This window comes from Oculina patagonica, chromosome 13 (assembly GCF_052425735.1).
Source record: "Oculina patagonica isolate OP01 chromosome 13, crgOcupat, whole genome shotgun sequence".
NCBI lineage: Eukaryota > Metazoa > Cnidaria > Anthozoa > Scleractinia > Oculinidae > Oculina > Oculina patagonica.
The window spans coordinates 15,889,705-15,904,534 of NC_135770.1; the positions used below are offsets into that span (position 1 = coordinate 15,889,705).

At 37.1% G+C, this 14,830-nt stretch overlaps 1 protein-coding gene across 3 annotated transcripts; it reads left to right on the forward strand.

The window, feature by feature from the left end:
- The first annotated feature begins 7,771 nt into the window (after positions 1 to 7,771).
- On the forward strand, positions 7,772 to 14,799 carry LOC144635121 (adenosine receptor A2b-like). 3 transcript variants are annotated; one of them, XM_078494187.1, is made up of 3 exons: positions 7,772 to 8,136; positions 10,402 to 10,471; positions 13,454 to 14,799. In XM_078494187.1, exons 2-3 carry the CDS (start codon positions 10,447 to 10,449, stop codon positions 14,536 to 14,538), a joined length of 1,110 nt encoding a protein of 369 aa, XP_078350313.1. In that variant the 5' UTR covers positions 7,772 to 8,136; positions 10,402 to 10,446; the 3' UTR covers positions 14,539 to 14,799. The 3 variants fall into 3 exon arrangements, with proteins under 3 accessions (XP_078350313.1, XP_078350312.1, XP_078350311.1); XM_078494186.1 differs by lacking the exon at positions 7,772 to 8,136 and adding an exon at positions 9,625 to 10,012; XM_078494185.1 differs by lacking the exon at positions 7,772 to 8,136 and having other exon boundaries at positions 10,322 to 10,471.
- Positions 14,800 to 14,830: the final 31 nt, after the last annotated feature.

The window sequence follows — 14,830 nt, forward strand, 5'->3', positions numbered from 1 at the left end:
TTGTTGGCCCGTTGGTTAGCTGACAAGTGTGAAAAACCAACAAATACTTAGCGGGTGGTAACGGTACGCGCATTGAAGTGTGAAACAGGCAGATATGTCCAGGATTGAACGCTAATGACATACACGTTTCTTATGACATGCATCACAAAGTGTCCTCATTCATAAAAGTTCACCAAAACATACCAAATTTTGTCAAATATGAAGTAATATGGAAGTGTCAAATAACACAGTCAAACATGAGGTACTTATTAAACAATACTTGCGTTCAATCCTGGCATCAAGGGAGCCAGGATGTGACGAATTAAGATGACCCACTTGTTTACTGTTCAAACACCTCTTCTGAAAAACTGTTTGTTTTCAGAGGCCTGCCTTACTAAATACTTACTTACTAAATAAATTGTTGAGACCTTTTTAAAAACTTTTTCTTAAAACAAAACACCACTGCAAATAAAGTTAGGTAGTCTGTATTGTTCTGTTAAAGCGCTACATGTCGTTAAATTATACATATTGTTGTTCGCTCTTTGGTTGGATGAGAAGTGTGAACAACCAACAAACACTAAGCAGCAGCTCGAGGAAAGTAAACTGGTGGTACTTAAGTTATGATCGTGATTGTGCAGTACAGTTTGGCTTAGTTGAATTCGATTATTTTACCAATTAATTTTTTCTTATTACTTCTGACATCTTTTTTTAAAGATCCTTACCGATATTTTCTACTTACAAGGCTAAAGGAAAATCTAAATAAAGTCAGAGGTATCAAACGGTAGCAAAACCATATGGCGATAAATTGCTTGTACCATCTTCTGCTCTTTGATTGGCGGAAAAGTGTAAAGTACCCGTAAAGAATAATAACTGTGCCATGTCAGTTTTTCTAAAGAGCCGCACATTATTTATGAAGAATGGCAGGTGTCAAAATGGAATGAAATGACCTTGCAACCAACTTATCAAGTTCACATCGGATACACTTTTTTAAACATTCCTTCTTTGATATTCTTTAATATTTCAAAAATAAGAACCAGATTAAAATTGTAATAACCTTATAAAAAATAATCACCCAATATTGAAGTGTTGTGTGGGTATCTTGGGGACACAAAATCTTTATTCGTTCCGCGGTAAGAACCAATCATAGTTTTTTAACGTAAAATAGTCTTTGAGAGGCATCCCAGCTTTATGAACTCTCTTGTACGATTTTTCTTCCGTATTTTGAAGCTTTTAGACTCACAACTACGGGAGATTCAAAGCAGATATTTGCTGAGGTTTCAGTCAGAGAGCTTCGAAGTACAGTTGGATCCCGATAACTCGAAACCTCAGTAAATCGAACTCCCGCTGACTCGAACCTTTTCTGATTCTCCTCCAGGTCGTTTTCTTACTAAATTTACCCTTGACAACTCAAACTTCCGATATCTCGAACCTTTTGCGATTTCCCTTGAAGGTTCGAGTTATCGGGATTGGACTGTAGCTACCTACTACCACCTGTTACCTCTTTGGAAGAATGGAAAGCCTGGAAAACCAACAGAATTGATGTAGTTGTTTTTCTCAAATTTCGATTTTTGAGATAAATTAGGACACATCTAATCCAATTAAATAAGATAAGATATGAGAATTTTATTTGCCACTTCCTTAGAAACACACTTCGTTCATTTAGCAACACTTTCGTAAGAACAGCGAGTGTAATACAAAGGACTAAGATATAAGAATGACGATGGGTTAAATTCGAGCAAAAATGTGATTCGTGCAAAGACCGGAGATTAATAAATTACTATAACTTATTATTACAAAGCTAGTGGGCCTCTTAAACGCACATTTTTGATGCTCGGAGGTTTAAGGTTTAGTGGCACTTGTTCCCCTAATCACGCCGTTCATATAAATAATTAAAGGTTTTTACTGTGTCACACCTTAAGCCACAAAAGTGTTTGTTGGTTGTTAACACTTCTCGGCCAATCCACGGGGCAAACGTGCTCACGTATGAGTATGGGAGCCTCGCTTGTTTAAAAGACAGTCTCTAGTATAGCCGAACTGGCTTAAAAATTAGGGAAAACATGATTTCATGACTGTTTGATCGATTTTACTGATTCTATCTTTGTTTCTACAGCGTTTGATACTTCAAGTGTACCTGTCTTAAAAATTGATTTCCATTAGAAGAACACGAAAACTGATTTTAACATCCGATCAATCGGATTGAAGTTTAAATATATGTACACAAACAAGTCTTGCAACACACGAGACCTAAAGGACATTTATTTTTAAGCCAGTTTTTTTAGTTTTGATTGTTCAAGTCAACTGAAGCTGATAACCTTTAGTTCTTCTGAAGCTATTGTGCACTTTCGCTCGTCTTGTTCTTTGCTTGTCACAAATATTCATCCAACACTTTCAATCGGCGATTTGCTTTTACCTTGTGTTTTCTTGTTTTCAACTTTCGCCGTATCATTTTGCCGAAGAACCGTGGGCTTTTCACTTTTGTTTTTCTTAGGAATAACGAGAAAGTTTCAAGGTAAACGTTGTGATATAATTGCAAAAAATAGCTTTTCAGCTACGCCAAGAAATAGCTTGTGTGCAAAAAGCCGCCAATCAGCCCTGAATGAAGAGGTATAGTGTTGGTGTAGCAGGCCCGTAGGGTGGGGGCCTGGGGGGTTCGAGGGGTTCGAACGAGCCCCCTAAAATTTTTGAAGTCGGCTTTTTGGGGGGGTTGAAATGATAAAAGAAATTTACACAAAACAATCAAAAGACTGTGACCGGTCGATTACACGGACGACTATCTTCCTTGCCAGGATTATCGGAGGAAGCCGCAACATTTTGGCACTATAATGAGAAGTTCTAATCTTTTGGATTGGTTAATTGATGTTCGTCTTGCTTTCCATCCTTGTCGTTGCCCCCGCGGAAATCAAACTAGCGTTGGTTGGCTGGATGAGCAAGCATGCGCATTTGTTGTTTTGTGGATTTCTGGACAAAGCTCTTAGTTCATAAGACAGTGTGTAAGCATCGAAAATAATCCTAACCAAAATTTCTGAAAGTTATAGAATTACCCCCGGCAACAAACATATTCTGTACTTGCTAAGACATGGAACTATTCAGTAGTTGTTACTAAAATACATAATTGAAAAACATATCAGACAATTCATCATTCTTTCAATTTCTTGTCCACTAATCCACCCTGCATGCAATCTTAATATTTGTGTTTTAAAAACTGTCTAAATGCACACACTCATTTCTGAACATTTAAGAATTTTTTTAGAATAAAAAATTACTTTCCGAATAGCTTATCATTTAGTATTGAAAGAACATGCATCTCACCTCAGAAATGATGTCAAAATGCAGGAAATGGCACTTGAGAGAACCTAAATTTGCAAAAGTTCCTGGGGGGATATGCCCCCAAGCCCTCCTAGAGGCTCGCGCCTTCGGCGCTATAAAAATTCCTCCCAAAAAATAAAAGACCCCCCCCTCAACAAAATCCACCCTACGGGCCTGTGTAGGTGTAGTCTTGTATTGGTTTAGAACAAACTGGCATATGAAGATTGCATAGATTACATCGACCCAACAATTTACAGTGTTATCAGTAATGCAAAGTACGAATTTTACAGCCACAGGTTGCGTTTCTTTGAGTCCTTACTTACATTCAGACAATTTCCTTTACGCAAAAGTTACGAACTTGAAATTTAGCAATAAATTTAGCAATAACATTATAATATATTCAGTTTTTGGGATGCGGGGTTCAATAGGCTATATTCACGATAGTCACCATGATGGTTTTCGTATTATAATGCAAATTAGCCACGTTTTCTGCCTGGGGTTTTACATTGAAATGGTGCCGTTTCTCGGAAAACCGGCTTGTCGAAATACTAAACTATCTGCGCCAAAATGACATTTGAGATCCAGGTTACGTTATGGAATAATGATTTTATTATTGAGGTAAGTTTGAAAACGTTGCCCAATAACTTGACTTGTAAGCTACGCAAACCGTTTTGTTTTTACGAAGAATATTTAGAATATTTTTACAATAATACTGAAACTAAAGCATGGTATGAAAAACTACCGGCTACTACCAGACCATAGTAAGAAACCAGCTGAAATTTGTCTATTTAAGTTTGTCCCCCCCCCCCCCCCCAGAAATCACGTGCCTAATAAGCGAAAACAAATATGGCCGCTATCGTGAATAAGGTCTGTTTGATAGACACCTGCTGGTTAAACTTGTCAGTCCTGTTTGACGTTTTACTGCTACACACTTAAACAAAATCTTATTTCCGGCAGAACATATCCTGGTGCTTATATATCCTTTATTGTCTCCTAACCATGTCCAACAGTGTGCTAATGTTACGAATCTTTGTTCCCCCAAAGTAATAAGAAATTTCTCGTTATTGTTTTGTCGACCAAGTAGCGAAACAAATTATTATGTTAAAAACTGTAATAAAACTAAAATTAATGTTTTAAAAATTTCATCTATTTTACCAATGGAAATGTTGATAGAAGTAAATAAAACGCTATTATAAAAGGTTTTCACAACATGCGATGTCGAAAATTGAAAACTTTCAAACATAGAGCTAATGAAATAAATTGGACAAAATCTTTGTCAAAATATATGCAAGGTAGTTGTAAAGAACTTGCCAAACAGTTATTAAAAAGGTGTGAATTTCGTTCCACAAAGCCCTCAAACGTAACCAATCAACGGTGCTACAGCAAACTGCAGGTGATATTGCTTCGAAATAATCACTTCAACTGAATGGACTCGCTCTTTCCTTATCCTATCTTCAGGTAAGCTATCCGAAGAAACGATTCCTTCATTCGTAATTAGCTGCTTTAAGAAACATAAACTGAGTTTAACATTTAGACTCACTACAGTATCAGTTTATTTTTTTCTCTTTAGTGAGCTTGGCCTTTTTGAATAAGGAAATCTAGATCCAAACGTTAGAATAATCCGCTCTCTCGAAGGCTCCCTCTCAGAAAAGCGATCTGGAGTTGGAATTCGATAATAAATTTTACAAATGTGAATTTTCTTTTACTGAAACATCGACCAAGAAAATAGGTATTATGAGTTCTATAAACACAGTTTCTTTAAATCTGTTATAAAATATCAGACTTTAATTTGTTGTTTAGGATATTCATGGCTAGGCTGCTTTTTTATTTCAAAATCACTCACTTTTGTTAACTATTGCGTCAATATAAAGTAGCCACTGGTTACCAAAAAAACGTCTTACAAAATGTCTTGAAGTATCATTTGTGCAAAGACAACGATTTTAATTAAAAATGTCTCCCATAATTTAAAATAGTAGCTATAGTATGACTGGAAATTCTCGAGTGCAAGACTAGAGCCTATTATTTTTTAACAACTTTGGCTATCAAAAATAATAATAATCAGCCTGTAAAAGCAGAATGTAATCATGAAAGTTGGCAATTATCTTTTTATACATGATTTATGAACCAGCTGGCAGGAATAAAACGAAGATTAGAAATTTTATATGTCAGCGTCAAAAATATGTGCGGTTTCATCCCTTGAGAAGTGCAAACATTGTCAAATGATTACGCAAACTGAAACAGTTTCTGGGAATATCTGGTCTGAAATATGGTGTCGATCTTGAGGTAGGTCTGAAAAGGGGAAGGGAAAAACGGTTTTTTAGTCTGAAATAGTGAAAGAGTTTCAGAAAGCGAAAAGTTGTTGTTCATGCCTTTATTACTTCGAAATTGGATAACTGCAACTCACTGCTATATGGTCATCCACAGCATCTACTTTCAAGATTACAATCCGTTCAAAATACGGCAGCTTGAATTGTTACACGTACTAGGAAATTCGATCATATTACCCCTGTGCTTAAGAAGCTACACTGGCTACCTGTCCGCTATCGTATAATTTACAAAATTCTTTTACTGGTCTTCAAAGCTCTTCATGGGGCAGTGCCTTGCTACATGAAAGAGTTACTTTACTATCACACCTCTCGGAGATTTTTAAGATCATCTACACAGCACCCTCTGGCGACCCCCAAAGCAAAATTAAAAACATGGAGAGAGAGAGAGCATTTGCTGTGGCAGCCCCAAGACTGTGGAACATAATCCCACTTGAACTTAGATTAAGTCCTTCTATTGACATTTAAAAACGTACCTTTTTAAACAGACTTTTTAATTATTTTATTTTTTAGGTACATTTGAACTTATATTTGTAAATATCCGGGGTTTTTTTAATTTTTAGAGTTTTTTTTAACTTTTTTACATCATTTTATTTATATTTTTGTTGTAAAGCGCCATGGGCAATTAGTGGATTTTGGCGCTATAAAAATACTAACGATAATTAAAACTTTATCTCATTTAAATTAAAGCCTCTACTCGGCAACCTCAGTTTACCGACGGGGATAAACTCCCCCTGACAAAAACGGGATGTAAAGACCATATGTTGTGATCGTCTCGTCTATTTAATGCTGTTTTTTATTTTGCACGAGCATCTTTAATTTTTTAGATGTTTTTTTGTTTATTAACCGGTAAAATAATGATCTCCAGCTGAACTTCTAAGAACAGCGTTAAAATTCCAAAAATTGCTATCAAAACCGGTCGTTGCGCCTTAATTGCTTGTTAACGTTGTTGTTTTACAGACAGCGCCCAAGAAATGCGCGCGCTACTTTTTGACAACGTTCTCGTTGGTGTTTGTACGCTGTGCTGGTGTTTGCCGCTTAGGCACCCCCCAAATCTGCACATTTTTGATACAGGTTGGCCTTCCGTTCACACTATTCCGGCGTTTTCGGTAAGAGTTCTGAAAACGCTCTCTGAAGTAAATAATTTCGAAACGCCATAGTGTGGACGGCGAAAGCAACACTTCTTTATTCGGCGACAAGATGATGTTAAAATGATCACATGATCTTTGACCCAGTCGTCAACGGCCATACATGAAATACTCTGTGTATATAGTAGCTGTGCAGCACGGTTTCGGGTCGTTTTCACCGTGTTAGTGTGGACAGCAACAGCGATTAAAAAACGACAGAAAATTTTCGGTCCTTTTTTCGGACTTTCGTGGAAAAGGCCAAAGTTTGCTGTGGTACTTTGTTCTATAATAACAAAACAAATTCCCGAACTGAGCGTGTTTCTTAATGAAGGACTGCATATTGTACTGCTGTTTTAAAATACGTTAGAATCGGTTCACATTATTTACTCACACCAGGAAATAAACACTCGTCTTGGCCTCTACATTTACCTGTCTTCTCTCAAAACATATGCCATCGAACATCCTTTTTCTAACAGACAAAATAGAATCAAGAATCTGAAAGTTAGCCGTAAAAGATCTATAGGGCAGAGATAATACCGTTTTGGAGCCTGGGACTGATAGCGGCTTTGTGTCTTTCTCTAACGACTTGATGATCGCTCAGAAATTACCTTAAAACTATCAATATTATAAAGATACTTTTTACAATGAACCGGATTTTTTATTTGTTTAGCCACAACAAAGGACTGAAATCTTTTTTCTATCAAATAAAAATTACAAAACAGCTCTGTTTAAAACAATGTCAAGTGAAAAATATATTTTCAGTTTTATTCTCTACAGATGCAAATTTGTACCTTTTTGATGAGCATTTGGATTTAATATCTATGATTTTAAAGAACAGTATTTTAGTACAAAACAACTTGATATTTTTTTATTCAGTTCTCTTATCTAAACAAAATATCTGTCTAACACCTTTGCATAATTATACAGCAGCCTATTTGTCACTTCCTTTTTATCAATGTCTTCAAATGCATTAGTATCTGATTAGTATACAGAACATCAAGTATCAGGATGGATACGTGCAAACATTTCTAAAAGTTACGTTTTTGACCGTCATTTTAAAATCGAGTATTGCTATAAAAGCGTCTTTTCCTTTTTGGAAAGGTTCGTTAATTGACATTTTTGTCTCTGAATATTCTAACCAAAAAAAAATGAAGATTGTAAGCTGAAGTTTGGGAAGAGATAGGTAATGTATACAATATTTTGACATGATGTCTCGCCACGTTTTTAAAGTATTTAGGGGATTCTGAACCTTTTGATTTCCTTTTTCCAGAATCTGTTTGTCATTATTTTTAATAAGAGCCTTGAATAAATTGCTATTGTATTGACATATTTTGGCAATTTTGTTCATCATTCTAGGATATTTGATCGATCATTCACTCAGCTCCGGTGGACAAAATCAGGTACTGACAAATGGGTTTTCTTGACATATTATTAAGTAATTATTTTTGGTTTTAGTGCTTATGATTGTTCATCCATACATCAGATTAAGAAAGGAATTAAAAAAATAAGTATAATTTGCAAGTCTGAATTACCTGAGAAATGTAAAACGTAAAACGGGAAATAATGCCATCAGAAAAACCAAAATTATTCCAAATTGGTATAAGACCATTGTGATTGTACCTTGACAGAAACGACTTTGTTTCTCGCTATGAAACATTGCTTTTTAAATTAAACAACAGTGCGAGAGAAAAGCCGCATTATATATATTACTTGATAGGGCTGGCTAGTTTCCTGGTGTGACACAACATCCTTCTATTCAGTAATTTATATTGTTGATTGAGGAGTGACTCCTTTTTTCCGAAATACAATACTTTTTAGAAATAAAGCAATTCAGGAGAAACCAGACACCAAAGACATCGAGGGTTCCGAAATAAATACAATTATATCGACCTATGATTGCCATGATTGCACACAAAATGTAGTGGTTAAGGGATTTTCTCGCATTGTGTTCACAACTAAAACTTTATAAAATGCTTTTACAAAGCATCCAGGCCGTTCTTTCGTCTTTTTAAGCAAAAAATGAAAAATGAAAGCAAAGAATTGTGAGCGTGCAATAACTTTTCCTCGGATGTGATAATAAAGGCTCGGTAGGTTTTTTCCGTTTCATAATTACTTTTTAGTCAATAAAATAAACGACTTCCCTGTGTTAACATTTGAATGTAAATATCATAGCTACTAAAGGATTGGACAATTAGGAAAAGGTGGCAAAAACGTCATCCCAGTTAGCGACGTCTTTTCATTTCCCCAAGGTTAAGAGATTTAGAATCTTGACTGTTTTAAAGCGGTTATTACTTTGAAAGGATAAACCAAAGACACGGAAACGCGTTACTTGTGTATAAATTTAAACCTTGTAAAAAAATTAATAATTGAAGTCGAATTAGAAAAATAAAAAAAAAAAATGATTGAATCTCGGTGGTTGGTTTTTCGTATCACGCAAGGAAACGAAGGACCCCTTCATTGTTTCCCGTTGTGGAATATTAAAATTCAAAACTTACAGTGGGATAAAAATTTGAACTCAGTTGTACTCCCGCTGGTGGTAAACGAAACCACTATGGGTTTCCGGGTAGGCTTGAAGTGAAAAAAGCAAACTGATGTGCTTTCCTATCAGCACCATCGGCCCCTGACAACAAGAAAACAACACAAGGATAGATCAAATCCAAATGGTTAAAATATACTTTTTATAACAAGATTTTCCCCTTTTTCACTTCTTCTTATCTCTCCAATGTATTTTTGACATTGACTACATTCCCTGGCTATTTTAGCGATCTTAAAAATGCTAGAATAACGGAAACTTTAAATGACAGTGAAATGAGCAACTACATTTCCCGACCGAAATCAAATAATATGACACTGATAAGAATAAAGGTAATACCGTGATTTTTTTTTCGAACAAAGTTTGCGTGTAACTTGTTTCACATTTTTCATATAGGTGCGCTTATTGATCTTCTTCAAATATTTGACTACCTTATTATGGTTTAATGATCAGCTGCTGCGGACTGTTTTGCAAAAGCGACTTGTGATACCCGGTCTTGTGATACCCGGCCGTGCTTCTCAAACAAAAGCGGCATTCTGCTCCAAACTCAAAGGCAGAACAGCGGAAAGGAAAATTTGCTTACTTAATGAGCGAGGTACTAATTGCCTGCTCACAGGAGAAAAAGAAACAAAGAAATTTAGTCCTGAAGCTGCCATTTGCACCTTTAGAGCGACAAGTGAAGCCTCGACGATTTCATGGCGTAAAAAGTGTATCTTCTCCAAAATATAAATTATTCAAGCAAGGTTTGTGACAGGTTCGCTGGGAATGCTTTTTCATCGTCGTTTTTTAGCAAAATGGGCTCTGAAAGGAACAAGGAAACTGACATTTAAGCGTGTAACACCTCGTATACATAAACACGTTCACCAATGCAAGATTTATTAATCTCATTCGGTGATTATTCTTTCGCATTTTAGGAGACCATCCGTTTGTTACATGTATAGTATGTAATTATGATTGTTCTTACATTTATTGCAAACTGCTTATCCTGTTTTATTGTACACTGAAACGTACAGAGCTATTCTCAAGTGACGCATGCAGGCGTGCTATTTTTACCAGATGCTCCCGTCACAACTTCAACAGTCCTCGCTGACTAGTTTAATAGCTATAATTTATTTCCTTTCTTTCGCTACAGAGAATTCTTTCATATCACAACGTTCTTGAAAGGCCAAAAGGAACCATGAAGAATTATTCATCATTTGCAGGTAAGTGAGAAGATACAATACAGCTGAGTAATACGAGTGGAGTGTACTCGTAGAAAGTGTTCGAAACGGTTCAAATAACATATTTGTATCTCGAAAATTCGTTGATAAAGTACCTGTATTAGGCTTTGTAAAACAAAGTTTGCTGATAACAGACCATCAGCAAACCATTAAGGTGAAGACAATGCTCAAAGGATTAGCGCTAATGATCTACGAATAGCTGTATGATATTGTCGTTGTTTCATCCGAAAATCGTGGCATATATGTATTCGGTTTCCTTACCTTTCTTGAAGATTGCCTGTGAATACAATCGCCAGCGCTGTCGTCAGTAAGAGCGAATAACTTTTAACACTTTTTAATAAAATTTGGTAATAAATGGTATAAAAAAACCTGTATGGAGATGATTTAAAAGAAATAGACGACCATTCATATAAATAAATTAAAGTTGTAAATATACAATTTCAAAATCCGAATTCATTTTGAGCATATTGTTATTTTATGTCATGTTACAAACATTTTTTTTTTGTTTTCATAAAAAGCCGATAGGCTCACAAAAGCTACCAAAAGGTTCAATGGCAATTTTCAGTCGATTATTCACTACCATTGAAAACATCGCTATGTACTAAAGTGTAGGAATAATTACTTTATTTGAAATAAACGTAAAACCTTCCTATCTTAGCATGCAGTAAGCGGTGAGTTAAGGTTTGGTGCGGTCACGGATGAAAGAGGTATCGTGTTAATTCTGCTCGTCCATACGAGACTCGCCGCACGCAAGAATAAAAATTTGGCGAGCGCCTTAAAAGAGCAATGTCACGGTATTTTGAGCAATTTTTCTGATTGCTTTCAAATTAAAGGAACCTCAAAATAATACTTTCCTGACGTAGTAGAACAACAAATGAGTTATAAAAACTCGAATATAACCAATGATGGTTTCGACTGACGAAGATTGTCAAGATTAAGACAGATTACGAATGAGTTGAAAGTTGAAAAAGACCAAAAAAAAACTGCCAGTATTTTCAAGATGCTTTGTCCGTGACGTAGTTCCTTTAAAGTTTAATGATAATTACGTTTCACTTTGACATTGAGCAAGTTTTACATTAAGATTTAATCCCATAAATCTGCAAAAGGAGAATCCTTTTTTAATGTTAATGACAAGAGCATTTCCGATAAGATGAAGTGTTTCAGTAAATCATGTAGAAGGATATTAATTTCTGTCGTGACTTTATCAAATATCTACAAGTGATATATGTAAGTGATATTCTGCGTGAACTGCGGATAGACTGCCAACAAGTACGGTAAAGAAATGATCAAAAGAAGCCGAAAAATAAGGGCGTCAACAAAATTTGAACCAGTGTCATACCCGTGCATACCAAATGTTTCCGTGAAAGGACTAGAAAAACAAGTGATGTTCATGAATGAGATCATGAGTGAATGTAGGGCCGGTAAATGTAAAGTTAAGAGATTGATCTCTGCACGGCATTTAATCCTTGACCTGGGGCATTTTTTGTTGCAGTTAATGCTGTACTAGAAAGCCAGAAAGGCACACACATCCATCGAAACTAGTGTTAAAGAGCACACGAAAAAAGCACGGAAATTTCCCACTCCACCGCAAACGCCTTAGTTTATGATTTATTAAAAGAGATAATATAATAAATGTCAACTTTGATTTTTCGGGTAAAATCAGCAAAAGAAATGCGCAAACTCCCACCAAGGTCCCTGGACTTTCGCGGCACCGATCACGCGGGATGAGCTGGGTGAGAAGCGCGAAGGTGGAACCCTGAGATGGACACGATAGCAGTGACACGGAGACGAGATAGTGAACGGAGGACGACAGTCACGAGAGGCGAGACGAATCAGTGTGAATCCTGAGACCCCAAAAAGGAACTGCGGACGAGCGCGCGACGTCAGCGGACACCCCACTCGAAGATCCGCGAGAAACAAAGACAAAAGTAGGGGTCACCGACAGAGAGCACCAGGAAGGAGAGGAACGGCACCCACCAATGTCCGCCGGCGCGCGCCGGGCGTGGCATGACGGCGACATGTCGTGCGCAGAAGGATGCGCATAAACAATTAGCGCGAACGTCCTTAAATGAAAAGGACATACAATTTAACAAACAACCACCCAGGATAGTGTCCAAATTGACAATATTAAAATTTAAAGTTATTGCAAAACTACTTGCATTCGATGGAATTCGAACACAATAATGTTTATTGTTTGGCTGGCATTTGTGAGGACCGTTTACTTCAAGGCTTGATAATTTTAATTCAACATAAGCTTAATGTTCGCTAAAAGGTAAACTATTTAAAATTTTTAAGGCTAAATCACGTACAACAAATTAAAAAGGTGGATTAAGAACCGAACGTTTTCGACTAAAAGTGAACCACAATCCTGTTGATGACTCATTTAGTCGAAAACGTTCGGTTTGTACATATAGCCTTGAAAATTTTAAATAATTTTAATTCAGTTTCCTTAGTTCAGAAAATTGATTTTAAAAGTTAAACTGCCTGGGGAAATTAAAATCGCTATATATGTTTTTTAACAACACGAGACCGCAAGATATCTCAAAACGTGACATGTAAATTCATGGCTTAAAGTCCCTGCTTCCGCTAAACTGGATGTCATCCTAGAATCTTAAGCAATAAGAGACTTGGTTTTTTTTTTATTGTTGTTTGCTTGTCCCTCTTAGAACTCGTTCCTTTGTGTCTCACTGATGATCGCCATTTACTTTTAACAGTAAGGCAGTAGGGCGGGGAGACCTTCAAGAAACCACCAAATTAAACCTATAGTGCCCAGTGCTTTTATAGGCAGATTTTTTTAACCTCTAAAAAACTCGTATACTTTACAAAGTAATAAAAAGATTCTGGCAGAACCCATGCCGTTTGGAAAGTAAAATTTCCATGTAACGCCCCTGCCCCTCTGCAGTTTCTCCGTTGTACAAATTTACACTGAAGCTAGTTGCTGACAAGTGCTTTTTTTCTTTCTAGGATTCCAAAAAAATTCTACAGACCACTTGCATTATAGTGAGTATTATCAGTCAATTGGCGTGGGAGCACTGGTTGTCTGGACTGCCCTTCACAGCTTAATCGCTGTCTTCATTATTTTGTCAAACGGACTTGTCATCCTCTCCTTTATCAAGAATGTCAATCTGCGCTCTCGTACCAACTGCCTCATAGCAAGCCTCGCCGTGGCGGATTCCCTTGTAGGCCTCGTTTCTGTGCCTGGCTGGCTCGTGCTAATTCACAAAGAAGAAGAACAGAGTTTAACTTGGTATATCGTTGTCATGGAAATATGGTACGTCTTTGAGATACTTGGTGGAGTGGGGTCGATTTTTCATCTGTTGGCTCTGAGCTGGGACCGACTGTGCGCGATTGTCTGGCCGCTGAGTCATCGCTCATACACCAAAGCAAAGTATCTGGTTATTATCTTCATGACATGGTCACTTGCATCGCTCGTCTCGGGACTCTCTGTCCTTGGAAACAGGGTTTCACCACAAGCGTACAACATGTCTGTTATATGCCTGTGCTTTTTTCTGCCACTTATCCTGATCTTTGTGGCACAAGGAATAACGTTGGTCACCATAAAACGCAACACAGCAAAATTCAACCACAACTCGACACTTAGGCGAGATGTCAGAGCGGCTAAAACAATCGCCATCATGATAGGCCTGTTTCTCATTGGCTGGCTGCCGTTCTTCTCTTTAGGATTAGTGCAGTACGTACATGACGATTTTTCAGGTTTACCCGCACACGCCATTTTTGCTGTGAAGTTGTTGCAGTACAGCAACTCACTTTTCAACCCCATTCTGTACGGGCAAAAGTTCCCAGAATTCAGAAAGGCTTACATCAAGATTTTATGCTCTGAAAGAGCTTACGGCGAAAGTACACGGTCTGTGAGTAGTTCATTTAGGAAAACAAATAAGTTTGGAACCTGTACATCCAGGCTACAAACCTCGTGCCCAACACCGCCAAGATCACCGCGCTTGTTATATCCATTAATCAGGCAAGGTGACACGCAGGCGCACGTGACACCGAAGGACAGTGCATTGGTGTGTATGGTCAGCGGTTTGTGACAATATTTCATACACTCTTGCTTCACAAAAAGCATCAGTAGTGGAACACGTTTCACACAGTCAATTTATACGCATGGCATGCGTATAAAACTCCTTCTGACGCGGTGTTACCCCGTTAGGACTCGTTTTGAAACAGAGGCAACACTCACAACTCTGAAGTGGCACACTTGATTCAATTTGCATCATGCCACGTCCTCACTAACTAAGAAAAGTAGGGAAAGCTTAGTTTCTTCATTCTTTGAAAAGTCTTACTGTATATGACTTTTTTGAAAAATGAGGTAATAAGAGACAT